General features: G+C 41.1%; 1 protein-coding gene across 3 annotated transcripts in view; it reads right to left on the bottom strand.

The window, feature by feature from the left end:
- The window catches only part of cntfr (ciliary neurotrophic factor receptor), a 617,831-nt gene that overhangs the window by 78,789 nt on the left and 524,127 nt on the right, over positions 1 to 14,915 (bottom strand). For all 3 annotated transcript variants that reach the window (XM_034192939.1, XM_034192938.1, XM_034192937.1), the window contains 2 exons: positions 13,994 to 14,160; positions 1,692 to 1,855 (listed from right to left, as the gene is read on the bottom strand). In XM_034192939.1, the coding sequence (XP_034048830.1) occupies positions 1,692 to 1,855; positions 13,994 to 14,160 (331 nt within the window). The remainder of the gene's footprint in view (positions 1 to 1,691; positions 1,856 to 13,993; positions 14,161 to 14,915) is intronic.

Here is a 14,915-nt window from a genome sequence, read left to right as displayed (position 1 = left end):
AAACCATCGGCGTCATTATAGCTGTCTGAGCAGGGATCAATCAAACTCCAATCACTTCAACATGGACCAAGTCTACCATGAAGTGTTCTCAGAGGCACCTCATTTTTTTTTAAATTGATTATTATGTCCACCAAGGAGGTCTCAGCTTCTCACCCGTATCTGCTGTTTTGCTGGCAGGTAAAAGTAAGTCCCTTCAGCTGCTCCCTTGTTTATTTCCACTCAGAGTCACCACAGCAGATCCAAGGTGAGTCTGTATGTTGATTTGGCACAAGTTTTACACAGGATGCCTTCCTGATGCAACTACCCATTGCATGGACAAATGTGGCAGGGGTGGGGTTTGAACCGGGAACCTTTTGCACTGATACCAAGCACACTAACCACTAATAGAAGAAAAATGGCACAATTTGGAATGTTTTGTTCTTCATTCATTCATTCAATTTCTGCTACTTATCTGAGTCTGGGCTGTGGTGGCAGCAGATGAAGCAGCTCACCCCACACTTCCCCATCCTTGGCCAAGTCCTCAAACTCTTCCTTGGGTATCTTGAGGCATTCTCAAGCCAGCTGGGAAATACTGTATAATCTCTCCAGCATGTTGTGGATCTTCCCCAGAATATTTTGTTACTTTGTGGCAAGACAGCAGATTGTTTAAAATCCTTCCTACCATCAAAACATGCACATTAAGATCTTTCTCCTTGTAAAAATGGAGGTATTTCTTTTTGTTCCCCCCCTCCCCCCCCAGAAAACAGATCTGGTATAAAAACCTGTGCCAGATGAATATACAGATCATAAAATATTGGAGATGGAAGACAGGGAGCTGGACCAGTCGAAAGAGCTGAATTATCTGCATTTGTACTTCATAGTAGAAAGGTGAGAGCTACTACTCTACTACAATGCTACTATTGTTTATTTTGGTGCAGAGGAGCATTGTGTCTGTAGATGCTCTCGTCGGTCTTTCCTCTTCTGAAGACTTTCAAACTAACTCCAAAAGTCCGAAGGTGTGTGCATAGATTGGGTAGACATTGCTTTATATCTTACAATGATTCACAGACACAAGCAAATCAAGGACCCTATATCCAGATCTTGGATCTCACATTATATTACACAAACACACGTAAATATTTTTCTTATACTACTCATGCATGGAGATATGGACTGAGACTGTGTCACCATAGTATGTGCTGTCAGCATATGGTTATGAAAGGAATTCCATTGGTTTACGACTCTTTTGGCAAAGTAGCTGGCTCTGATGGTTGTCTTCAATTGCAGTTTGTATAACTTATATGTGTTACTCTGAGTTCCCCCCAGCTAAATTCACTAAGTTGCAGATGGATGGCTGATATTCATGTAACAATTTGTAAAGATTTAGCATGCCTCCTCACAACCTCTGGAATTGGAGAGTCAAGAGCTTCAGGTGCTTTAGGTGTCTCGATCATTCACTGTTATTCATACCCTATATGAGTATGTATGGAACTTGCTTAGTTGCACAAATCTGCACATTCTAGTAGCATTTGATAATACAGACTAAATAGGGTTAGCTAATTAGAAACTTAGAACAAAATGCACAGAAAATAAATAGAGGGATGTTATTGTGGCATCAGCTTGTGAATGTAATGGTGCATCCATCACAGTTATTTGGGAAATCCTTTTTGTATCTGAGCCTAATAGACAAAAAGCACAGCAGAGTTACTCACATGCTGCCACTGCTCTCGGATCATTGGACGGTATCGCAGGAAGTATTTCAGAGGGAAGCTGTCTGTGTCTGGCCAGGTAGAAGGACTGTTCCAGGACACCTCCAGTCTCCGAGGGTTGTTGCGGACCGGTGTTGCCACCAGACGCTCTGGGGGGTCTGGTTTCACTGGAGTGTGGAAATAGTCGGATAAGAAGTAGTGGTTATGGTCAGGAAGTTACACAGCAAAATGCCAATCTGATCCTTACAGGGTAATCTCCAGTTTGGACCCAAAGCACTTTCATCACATGGTGCATAATATGATCAAACCATGAATGTGTGCAATTTCACGTTAAATTAAAAATGTTAAATTTAAATTTATGTTAAAATTAATGCCTCGCAGATGTGAAGAAATCATGAAAAACTGTGGTTATACAACTAAATACTAGTTTAGTGATTCACAGGATTGCTAAAAAAGCAGTTTGAACATAATAGTTTTGAGTTTGTCGCGTCAGCAATGGCTGGACCATGTATCATCGGGTGCGACAGGGCTGCCTACTGTCTCCACTGCTTTTTAACATCTTTGCAGAGACAATGATGAAGGAGGCCATGGAAGGATTAGAAGAAGGAGTGAAGATGGGAGGACACTTGATTCAAGCTGTGAGATTTGCAAACGATCAGACAATGATAGCGAACACAGCAAAAGGACTCCAGACCATCATGACGAAGCTAAATGAGGTGGTGGAGCAATACGGAATGAGAATAAACAAGACCAAGACAAAGGTAATGAAGACTGGGAAAGGTGAATATGAGCAGTTGCAGATCAACATCGAGGGCCAGGTACTAGAACAAGTCCAACGATTCAAATATCTTGGAAGCCTGCTCAAAGATGATGGATGTAGCGAAAAAGAAGTGAGGAAAAGAATTGCTATGGCAAAAGACGCGTTCAACAAACATCAAGCGCTACTCACTGGAAAGACCAACCAAAACCTGAAGAAGAGACTAATCAAGACTTTAGTTTGGAGTGTACTCCTTTATGGCTCTGAAACCTGGACATGAAGAGACTAGAGAGCTGCGAGATGTGGTTTTGGAGGAGGATGGAAAAGATCAGCTGGAGAGAGCACGTGAGAAATGAAGAAGTACTGAGGAGAGTTGGAGAAAAGAGAAGCTTAAAAGTTACAATCTGGAAGAGGAAAGCGCGATGGATTGGCCACATCATGAGATCAGAAGGAATGTTAAGAACAGTGCTGGAGGGGAGGGCAGATGGAAAGAGAGGGAGAGGAAGTAAGAGGTTGGCAATGCTGGACAACATACAAGAAGGACGTGGCTATCACATCATAAAGGAGATGGCGATAGATCGAGAGAGATAGTGTGCGGTTGTGCATGCTGGACCTGCCCAAGAGCAGACCACCTAAGAGAGAGCGTCAACAGCAGATGCTACTATTATTGTGAACACCTGCTTTTCTACTTTTTTTTTTTTTTTACTAATAGCCCAATTTCATAGCCTTATGAGTGTGCATATCATGAATGCTTGGTCTTGTTGGATTTGTGAGAATCTACTGAATCTACTGGTACCTTGTTTCCCATGTAACAATAAGAAATATACTCAAAACCTGGATTAATCTTTTTAGTCACATAGCACTACTATTATTCTGAACACTACTGTGTGTGTGTGTGTGTGTATATATATATATATATATATATATATATATATATATATATATATTTTTTTTTTTTTTTCCTCGGGATTAAAAAAACTAATCGTCTCTCTGAAGAAGATCTGAGCTACTCCCTGGATGGTGCAGAATTACATAGAATTTTCTCTTACACAGACTGAAGTTTATTAATCTGAACAAGGATGAAGGACACCAGCGAATCAACTATCCCTGATGGAATGGGCTGTATAAATGTAGTGTGGCTGAATGGATGTCCAGGTAGACGAGGACGTGAAAACCCAGTTAGTGCTTTTCAGGTACTATTAAACGACACAGCCTTTGTTAGATCTTCCCACCAGGGACACACTGGCCTGCTGCTTTAGTAACATGAAAGGTGTTGTGAAATAGACACACACGTATCATTACGATGGAAAATGGACAGCCTGGATGCCTGATAACAGACACGGCAATGAAAGCGATGCAGGAAAAGGCGGGCATGAAAACAGACGGCACCAAAACAAACATGAAAACAAGTGAAACAGACGTATCATTAAAAACACTGACCTTCACAGGATGAATAATTAAAATGGAGAAGGACAGAGATGAAAAGAACACAGAGAGCTGGTTCTCCAGAGCTCTCTGAGATGTTAATCTCATGGTGACGTTCTTTACATTGAAGTTCAAACAAAAGAATGAATAAAGTGAAGGTCCAGTCAACAAAAATCCTCCACTGGCTACTTTTGTCCTGAAGACCGAAGGCAACAAACAGAGCCTGCACTGACATTTGTTAACCCGTCGTGACACAAATACACAACTGTTATTTTTTCTTCGATGCATTTCCCTTTCAAACAGCTCCGGGTTTTAAAGCTGGCAGCTGTTTGGAAATTACCACCAGAGAGAGTTGGACTTCTTATTAGGTTTAGCAGTGATTAGTACATCTTTACATCAATGCCAAAAATCCCACATGGACCATTCAGAGACAAACAGTTATGGACTTCAGAGTGTGACTGCAGGAAACATCAATCACTCTGTCCGTCCACCCGACCTCCACGTTATGGGTCAAGAAAATTTAATAAAATATGTTTTGTGACTTCAGTATGATCTTTGGTATATTAAACAACATAAAAACTACAAGAATACAGTGAAAAATTGGTAGAATACTTTGTAATCTCACCAAAATGACACATACTTTAGAGTCCAACAACATACCTGGAAGGATTATGTTTTACAGGGCATTTGTGAGAAAAACAATGTAGCAAAACGTTTTTTTTTAATAAAGTTTGTGACAAAAATGAAGAAAAAAAAAAGCATTTAGCAAAGTACTGCAATGTTTTGAAAAAGTATTGAAGGCTCCCAGTGGAATATTGGGTTAAATGTAAGAAAAAACTGTTATAAATAAGAGATTTCATTATATGCAGTATAAATGTCATAAGACCGTAAATCTGGCTAATGTAGCTAACTCATCATCACTTTTACAGCCAGAAAATCTGACTAAAGGTAATTATTAGTTACCTCTGGTTTGTTTTGTAATGATGTATATCAGTCATGCTTACTTTTTTTTATTAAATTTTGTCTGAAACAAAGTTTGACAAAAATCGAGGAAATTCACATTGAAACATTTTTAAAATAAAGCCAAGTCCAGCCTGTGTGACAGCAGAAAGCTTTAAGTTATGATTTGATGAGCTCACTGGAGAGTTAGGTCATCACGCGTGTGATTGCGCAGTTGCTGCTAATTTATTGTCAGCTTCGGGTGGATGAACAAGGACAGTCGAGAATCTTTTTTCTCTTATACTGAATGCAGCAGTGCCACAGGAAGCATGAAATTGTTTATTCACAAACTGCCTTCTTGTCCCTGAAAATGAGTTTGAATAATAACTTAGACTGTCAGAAAAAAAGACATAATGATGCAGATAATAAGAGAGGATGGAGGAAAGACAGAATGAGACAAACAACAAATCATCAACCCTCATCATTTGCTCAACGGAAACTCATATTTGGGTCAACACAGGATAATCTCTCAATGGTAAAGAATTTTTGAAAGAGAGAGTGAGAAGCCACTGTGACAATCTAGAGACTGAAATGTAGAATACAACAGTAATGCATCTATTATATAATATTAATATATAATATAATGTGCAATAGAAAGCGTTAATTATCATTGCACAGCTCTGCATACAGAAAAATTATGAGCGGTGCTTGTGCTTGGTGCAACCTTCAATCAACCGAGTGGTGTCATTTATGAGCCCACGCATATATTTTTGTGCACCATTTTACTAATTTTAATCAGAAAAAAGTTTTCTACCATCAATTTGTCAATCTGTTGTCCTGCGTTTCTTCATAGAATTTTGCAAGGATCGGCCAATCCGTGTGGCAAGTGTAATCCAAACTTGCACTTATGACCCCAGGAAGATCTATGAGATTGTCGACATTATAGCTTCAGATGGTATTGCAATTTGCCAACTCTAATCATTATATGTTACTGTTTTGCAAGGATGCACGGCCAACAGACCGAGGATAGCAAGATTTACAACTGGACAAGCATTGAGATTGATTCTTGATGCCCAGAGTGAGGATGCAAAGGATGATGGACAGATTTAATAGAGAGTGAAATAAATATGAAGAACCCTAAAACAATCATTTATATAGAAGTATTCCAATATAAAGTCAATGGAGTCATAAATGACCCCTTTCGGTCATATTCGTTGCTAAAATAGCTTGGTTACTTGAGGGTTAAGACAAACATATGGACAAACAGCAAATAAACAAACATGTCCTACTGTCAATATATTTTAATATATGTATATCAAAAAGACATCATTTTCTGTATAGGAAGTTTGGTAGTTACTGCAGTACTATATTTTACAACTAGTGAGTAGTTTAAGTATTGCACAATAATAATAATAATAATAATAATAAATTGTATATGTGAGTAATGCAGAGAATAAATGAGCAGGATGAATGAGTTAAAGTTAAAATGAGAGGGAAACCAGTCCATAGAATTATGTAAATACAGAAGAATTTTAAAAAAGTTACATTTGGATCTATAACCATGGTACCAAAGGGCTTAGTGAGTCTTGCTAGTTCTGGTGTCACATGTTTTACTGGGACCAAAAGTAACACTTTGCTGGCCTGTGAAAAATCCAAAGTACCAGATTTTAGCAGGATAGAAATACCAAAGACTTTAGTAATGTTTCAGTAATCCTTCTAACAAACCAACAAACAGACGAGGCTGAAAGCGTAATCTCCTTTGTAAAAGTAACACAAGAGAACAAAACTTTTAAACAAAAAGCTCCACGCAGAAAAGAAGGAGAAAGCAGAAAAAAAGCAGCGTTTCATTTTGCTATCACCAGTAGTTACAAGAAATTTCCTCAGCCAAGTCATTAATCCCGATAGCATTAGCATTTTCATGAGTCCTGTGTCCGGGCATTTGCCGAGCATGTCGGTTGCTTTTCTTAAGTCCTCACATTTCTGCATCACGCTAAAGCCTGTTGGAAACACTTCACTTATCTATCAAAGTGCTCCTTTAAAATGAATTTATCCTCTTCACTGCTTTCCAGAAAGCATTGAGTATGAATTCTAAAACCGTTCCTATTATTATGGCACTGCGTCCAATCCAAGTGAAAAAACCCTTCACAGTCTGAAAGCACTTCTTCAAAATACCGATCAAATGACTGTGAAGGAGATTAAAAAAACAAAGCAGCTGAAGAAGAAGCGACAGCACTTCCAAAAAGCAAATGACAACTTTGTGTTGACTGTTTTTATTGATTTATGGGAGAGTTTTAAAAATGGTGTTGACAGACGTGGTGGCGTAACAGTTAGAGAGGCAGTCTGTGACCAAGGTTCAGTCCCCAAACAAGAGAGGCACCATCACTATGATGCCCTTGAGCAATGCCATTAATCCTCCAGTTGTCCCTGGTGAGTGGTTGCATGGCAGCATGCTGACATCAGCATTATTCCATAACAAAAATTCTACTTTATTTCTAAGTGAACACGAATTACTGCATAATCTAAATAAAAACAAAATACAAAAAGATTATGGTGTGGAAAAGTACTCGCCTCCTTTAAAACAACACAATCTCATCCACTCCCAAGCTTATTTTGAAACAAGGGTTCTGTGTCTTGCTCAAGGGCACATCAACACTCAGCAGCAATCAGAGATCAACCCCATGACCTTTCAGTTAATAACAACACACACTTGGTCTGTTTCCAAAAACTGAGTGAGCATACAGGAAGCAGACAAGTGAGGGAAGCTACCAAGACACCCATGACAACTCTGAAGGCATACAAGCATCGGCGGTTATGATTGGAGAGATGGTTCAAACGGCCGCTTGGGTCAGTTGCTTTTCCAGTCACAGCTTCATGGTACGCAAACACACAAAAGGGATCAAACCCACTGATTCTTCTGTTAAATGGAAACTTTTTAAAACACCTGAGCAAACAAACGTTTGCCAGACGGAACTTGATTCTAGATGTTTGAACTTGTTAACATCTTTTCTGTGTTCCATTAGACTAGTGGTGTTGTGTGGGCCGCTGAAGAGGAGGTACTGCTGGCCCACCACCACCAGATGGCGCCCTGCTTGGAGTGCGGGCTTCAAGCACGTGAGGGCGCCGGAGCCACTGGGAGTGACAGCTGTCACTCATCCTCAGCACCAGCTGTCACTCATTCATCTCATCACCATCACCATAAAGGCCGGACTGCAACTCCACCTCCTCGCCGAGAAATCAGCTACCATTCAGGTAATTTTCTCTGCTGACTCAAAACATTGAGTATTAATCTGAACTTCTTTGCAGCCGTTTTCCTGGTGTGTCCTTATCTGTGGGATTGGCGTTTGGTGTGATCTGCGACGGCTTCGCCTCACACCCCAAACCAGATAAGTGGTGAAACAGGAGCTGCACGAGTGTGTGATTGGAGGTGGAGGTGCTCCCTCCTAACTAAACACTGACTGTGGGATTACTGAGTGTGCGAACTCACACTCATCAGGACTGTCTCTGTTTTCTGCCAGCAGTACCGGGTCTGACTGCTGAAGACAGCGGCCACCTGGGGCGCAGGGCTTGGCGGCTCCGGTGTTCTTCAGCTCCGTTGGTGGTGGAAGCTGTGTGGGGATCCGGCTCTTCTCTCGCCAGGCGTCTTCTATCGTCGAGCCTGCCCACACGTCACCCGGTGTATGACTGACAGTCCACCATATTGTTATTGTCTGTACGTCGTTGTGCGATTCACAACATTAAATTGTTACTTTTGGCTTATCCATTGTCCGTTCATTAACGCCCCCTGTTGTGGGTCCGTGTCACGACACTTTCACAACAAGTGGTTCCCAAACATTTTTCTGCAGGGCCCCTTTTTCTAGATAGGACTAATTTCCTGTCTGAATGGCTTGGTGGCTTCCCTCACTAGTCTCTTTCATGCTCAGTTTTTGAGGATGGCTTGAGCAGGATCTTTACAAACAGAAAGGTCTTGCTGTTGATCGCCGATTGCTCCTAAAAGTTGACGTGTCCTCAAGCAAGACACTGAACCTCAACACTGCCCCCATATAAAGAAGACTTATAGTCCACGAGCCAAGCATGTTTTTGGTACCACTTAAGGGGACTAAACAAGACTTACAGTCCAGCCTCAGTGTACCATGGCCTACCCAAAGATGTGTGATAGCCATCCTAGGGTGCCAGCTGTAGCTAGGTAGGTGTCAATGAATAATGTGGCATCTTGAAAAATATGCCACATTATTTTTCTGATCATAACTATTCCAAAAAGGTACAGTTTGGACTATCTATGACTGAATGTTATGGGGTAAAAACAACACAAACCCTTCACTGACCCCCTACCTGACTACAGCTACGACCCTGGGATGGCTATCACACATCTTTGGGTAGGCCATGATACACTGAGGCTGGAATGTAAATGTTATTTAGTCCCCTTAAGTGGTACAGATTGGGTCAAAATTGATGACTGGCTCATGGACTAATAGAGGTGAGAGAAGCTGCAGAGGAAGAAGACTATTTCATGATCTGACATTAAAGAACATAAATTTTGAATATAAAAGCCTGACGTGATGACTTCTTAGAGGCATTGCAGCTTTTGAAGTCTGTACTTGTTGGCCGGTGTTCGGGTGATCACTCGTGTGAGAAAACAAACTATTGATTTGAGAGTGTCAAATCCTGTCCATTCGTCAATTAAATGCTACTTGCAGCAGAAAACATTCAAAGTGAGTGCATTTATTTTCTTGTGCATTTAATAATGACACAGCAGCACAGTCAGTGAGTTTCTCACTAATGGACTGTGTTGATGGCTATGGGGAAAAAATGCTGTGCACTCTCCTTTCAGCCTGGTGACATTTATTTGATGATTGAAGTTTCAATTTTCTTTGTCTTATTTGGCAGCGAGCGCTGCTGTGTGTGCAACAAATCTCTGAAGTGAATGAAAGCAGTCATGTGTGCTCAAACAAATACATTAATATTGCTCAAGGGTTGGCGTCCTGAAAGACATGCCTTCACATTCTGCTTGTTTGTCTCATTTTTTCTTTGCCAAATATTTGTCAAAGTGGGCAGAAAAAATGTTTGTCTCTCAGTCCTTCAGGTAGCAGCTCATCTGTAAATGTAAGACAACTGAATGCTTGTTTGTTTTGGGGGAGGTTTGGAATGTAGGAAATGATCCGAGTGTTAAGTACAGTCGGTAATATTAAAATTATTCTTATTCAGCAGTCACAGAAAGTATTAGTATGTGCCAGGCTCGGACTGATAATCTGTGATTTTGGGCATTTGCCCGGTGGGCCTTCTTGAAAGGGTAGTTGTAAAACAGCTAACTGATCATCTGCAGAGGAATGGTCTATTTGAAGAATTTCAGTCAGGTTTTAGAATTCATCATAGTACAGAAACAGCATTAGTGAAGGTTACAAATGATCTTCTTTTGGCCTCGGACAGTGGACTCGTCTCTGTGCTTGTTCTGTTAGACCTCAGTGCTGCTTTTGATACTGTTGACCATAAAATTTTATTACAGAGATTAGAGCATGCCATAGGTATTAAAGGCACTGCGCTGAGGTGATTTGAATCATATTTATCTAATAGATTACAATTTGTTCATGTAAATGGGGAATCTTCTTCACAGACTAAGGGTAATTATGGAGTTCCACAAGGTTCTGTGCTAGGACCAATTTTATTCACTTTATACATGCTTCCCTTAGGCAGTATTATTAGACAGCATTGCTTAAATTTTCATTGTTACGCAGATGATACCCAGCTTTATCTATCCATGAAGCCAGAGGACACACACCAATTAGCTAAACTGCAGGATTGTCTTACAGACATAAAGACATGGATGACCTCTAATTTCCTGCTTTTAAACTCAGATAAAACTGAAGTTATTGTACTTGGCCCCACAAATCTTAGAAACATGGTGTCTAACCAGATCCTTACTCTGCATGGCATTACCCTGACCTCTAGTAATACTGTGAGAAATCTTGGAGTCATTTTTGATCAGGATATGTCCTTCAATGCGCATATTAAGCAAATATGTAGGACTGCTTTTTTGCATTTGCACAATATCTCTAAAATTAGAAAGGTCTTGTCTCAGAGTGATGCTGAAAAACTAATTCATGCATTTATTTCCTCTAGGCTGGACTATTGTAATTCATTATTATCAGGTTGTCCTAAAAGTTCCCTGAAAAGCCTTCAGTTAATTCAAAATGCTGCAGCTAGAGTACTGACGGGGACTAGAAGGAGAGAGCATATTTCACCCATATTGGCCTCTCTTCATTGGCTTCCTGTTAATTCTAGAATAGAATTTAAAATTCTTCTTCTTACTTATAAGGTTTTGAATAATCAGGTCCCATCTTATCTTAGGGACCTCATAGTACCATATCACCCCAATAGAGCGCTTCACTCTCAGACTGCAGGCTTACTTGTAGTTCCTAGGGTTTGTAAGAGTAGAATGGGAGGCAGAGCCTTCAGCTTTCAGGCTCCTCTCCTCTGGAACCAGCTCCCAATTCGGATCAGGGAGACAGACACCCTCTCTACTTTTAAGATTAGGCTTAAAACTTTCCTTTTTGCTAAAGCTTATAGTTAGGGCTGGATCAGGTGACCCTGAACCATCCCTTAGTTATGCTGCTATAGACTTAGATTGCTGGGGGGTTCCCATGATGCACTGAGTGTTTCTTTCTCTTTTTGCTCTGTATGCACCACTCTGCATTTAATCATTAGTGATTGATCTCTGCTCCCCTCCACAGCATGTCTTTTTCCTGGTTCTCTCCCTCAGCCCCAACCAGTCCCAGCAGAAGACTGCCCCTCCCTGAGCCTGGTTCTGCTGGAGGTTTCTTCCTGTTAAAAGGGAGTTTTTCCTTCCCACTGTCGCCAAGTGCTTGCTCACAGGGGGTCGTTTTGACCGTTGGGGTTATTCCGTAATTATTGTATGGCTTTGCCTTACAATATAAAGCGCCTTGGGGCAACTGTTTGTTGTGATTTGGCGCTATATAAATAAAATTGATTTGATTTGGTCCGCTGCATGTTTAGAAGTGCGTGGGCCGGCCTTCCCATATTTATAGAGATTATGGAAATATACAGTGTTCTCGAACCGCGCGCTGCTGTCAACACGAGGAAAGTCCGTGATCGGTGAAGCTACAGCATTTAATCGGCGCAGCTGCAGAGCCACTTCCTGAATTTGTGTCAAAATAAAAGTTCTGTAGTGTTTCATACACAGCGCAGTCTTATTCTAGGTCAGGGGTGGCCAAGTTCGGTCCTCGAGAGCCACATTCCTGAAACTCTTAGTTGTCTCCCTGCTCCAACACACCTGAATCCAATGAAAGACTCGTTAGCAGACTTTTAATGAGCCTTTCATTGGATTCAGGTGTGTTGGAGCAGGGAGACAACTAAGAGTGTCAGGAATGTGGCTCTCGAGGACCGAACTTGGCCACCCCTGTTCTAGGTTTCAGTTTTGTTTCCGTTTGATCACACAATGGAGACTTACATCGAGCACAATGATTGACATGACCAACAGCCAATGACAATGGAGAAGCATACAGGGTGGCCAATCAGATTGCAGGAAGAGCAGGCAGCCGCTCCCGCCCCGTGAATGGATTGAGTCCTCGGCGCCTGGACTTCTCTCCGCTCTTCTACTGATACAAGGTTGGAATAGTTTATTTTATCTTAATTAACTGTGCTTTACTTTTGTTAATCTTTAAATGCAACAGCTACGGACTTCAGCTCCTTAATTTGCTGCTGTGTGAATCCTAGCAGTGGTTACACATTACCTATCTCTCTCTCTCTCTCTCCCTCTCTCTCTCTCTCTCACACTCACTCACTCACTCACTCACTCACTTTGGAGACACAAAAACTTTTTTTCCGCTTGTGTGCATTTGCTTCCGTTTTGTCAGACCCGGCGCCAGAAAAAAAAAAATTAAGGGGGCGATGAGTTTATCACGGGGGGCGGGGTCGCCCCCCCCCCCCCCAAAAAAGTGTGCACCGGAGGAGACGTGCGCTCCTGGAAAGCTCGTGTATTTACGCTGCACCGTTGTAAGAGACTGACCAAGAGTGAAGAGTGATGACAGTATTTTTTAAAATTATTATTTGAACGTATAGACCCTCGGTCAAGTGATCTCTACATCTCTACATACCACACAGACCCGGTGTTCTGTCGAGATGAGGTGCGCCAACTTTCGACACTCTGAGCTGTGACGTACCTTCGCATTGTCCAATAGGAACGACGCGTCGGGCCAAAACATGGAAGACTCGTGGCAGAAACCACTGATCTCTACAAAATGGATTGGACCAATCCGATTGGTGCAGAAACCACTGATCTGTACAAAACATTAACGTGTGACAGGACTGCTCATTTATAGAGCAGTTTTCTGAAGAAAAATCATTGGAAATGTTTTTTTGTTGTTGTTACCTCAAAATTTCTGATTACTGTTAAAAAAAGTTTAGAACACTTGTAATTAAAATAGGTAAATAAATCAATAAATGGTTCTTTAGAAACCTTTCATCTGTATTAAAACCACCTGTTATTTCAGATTAGATCATTTCTTGTTTAACATAAGGAACCTCAGACATTTATTTTTAGACAAATAAAATAACATGGAAACTTGTATATTTTTTGAAGTCTGGTAGATTATTTATATCTTATTTCAACCAGAAAAACAAACACTAAATAAATACAAGTGTTTATTATAAATGCAAAAGGAAATAATTTAACAATGACTGCAGTGTCACTGTAAAGTAGGATTTCTGTGACATAAACCTCATGATGATATATATATATATATATATATATATATATATATATATATATATATATATATATATATATATATATATATATATATATATATTGTCATTTAAACTTGTAATTTCGTCAAAATATGTAATTGCCTTTAATGTTATCAGGATGCCCCCTCGTGGCGCCAGGTCCGCGTTTTGTACTATGATCAAGGTGAAATGACAGTGAAAGTGTGTGTTTAGGTGTGTGTTCATGGTGTTTAGGTGTATAGTATTTGTTCATTGGGGGTTTGGTATGGACGGGTGGGTGTGCGTGTTTGGGGGTGGATTCGTTGGGCCAATAGTAGGCTGGTCCAGAGGAAAAATGCCAGGGCCGAAATTTGTTCCCAGTCCGACCCTGGTATGTGCAGATGTAATGACTATAGTTACACTGTATGAAGAAGAAAGAAAGAAAGAGATGCCATGCCTGACTTACCTATACTGGACTCTTCAAAAGAGATGGCAGTGGAGGCTCTGCCCAGGGCATTGATCGCCGTCACATTAACTTTATAGGGGAATGTGGAGAAGACCTCAGGAAAACGAACACGACAGCGGTTCTTATGGACGGGATCTCGCTCCACCTCCAGTGCACGCTGATTATGTCTGAAGACAGAAAACACAGAATGACAGAGAAACCAGAAAGTTGTTCCAAGTCATAATCCAGCATGTGGATTACACTTATGTGAACATAAAGCACTGCGTGTTACATTCATTCATTTGCTGCTTACTCAGGTCCGGGTCACAGTGAAATGAGGCTAAACAGCTCAACCTACACTTCCCAATCCTCAGCCTTGTCCTCTAACTCTTCATGGAGGATACTGAGCCATTCCCAAACTAGATGGAAAAATATAATCGCTCTAACGTGTCCTGGGTCTTCCCCAGGGCCTCCCTCCCAGTTGGATGTGCCTGGAAGATGTCAGCGGGCTCCTTTCAAAGTTGAGGAGCAGCAGCTCCACTCAATGTCCCTCCATGATGTTCAAGCTTCTCATCCTGTCCCTGAGTATAAGACCAGATACTTGGCATAGGAACCACTTGTAACTGCAACCTTGTTTTTTCGGTCACTGCCCAAAGTTCATGAACAATGGTTGAGGAAAAGAGAGTGAATGGACTGGTAAAAAAGAGTCTCGCCTTCTGGCCCAGCTCTTTCTCAGTATGACCTCAGATGCAGCACCTATCAGTCTATCAATCTCATGCTCCATCTTACCCCCCAATCGTCAGCAAGACTCTGAGATACTTGAACTCCACCTCTTAGTGCAATAAGTCTACTGTGACTCAGAGGGGACAATTCAGCCTTTTCTGATAGAGGATCACAGTCTCAGATTTGGAGGTGCTGATCTTCACACTCAGCCTCAAACTGC

This window comes from Thalassophryne amazonica, chromosome 17 (assembly GCF_902500255.1).
Source record: "Thalassophryne amazonica chromosome 17, fThaAma1.1, whole genome shotgun sequence".
Lineage (NCBI taxonomy): Eukaryota > Metazoa > Chordata > Actinopteri > Batrachoidiformes > Batrachoididae > Thalassophryne > Thalassophryne amazonica.
The sequence above is the reverse complement of the archived record's forward strand: the minus strand, read 5'-3'. Positions and strand labels throughout refer to the sequence as shown.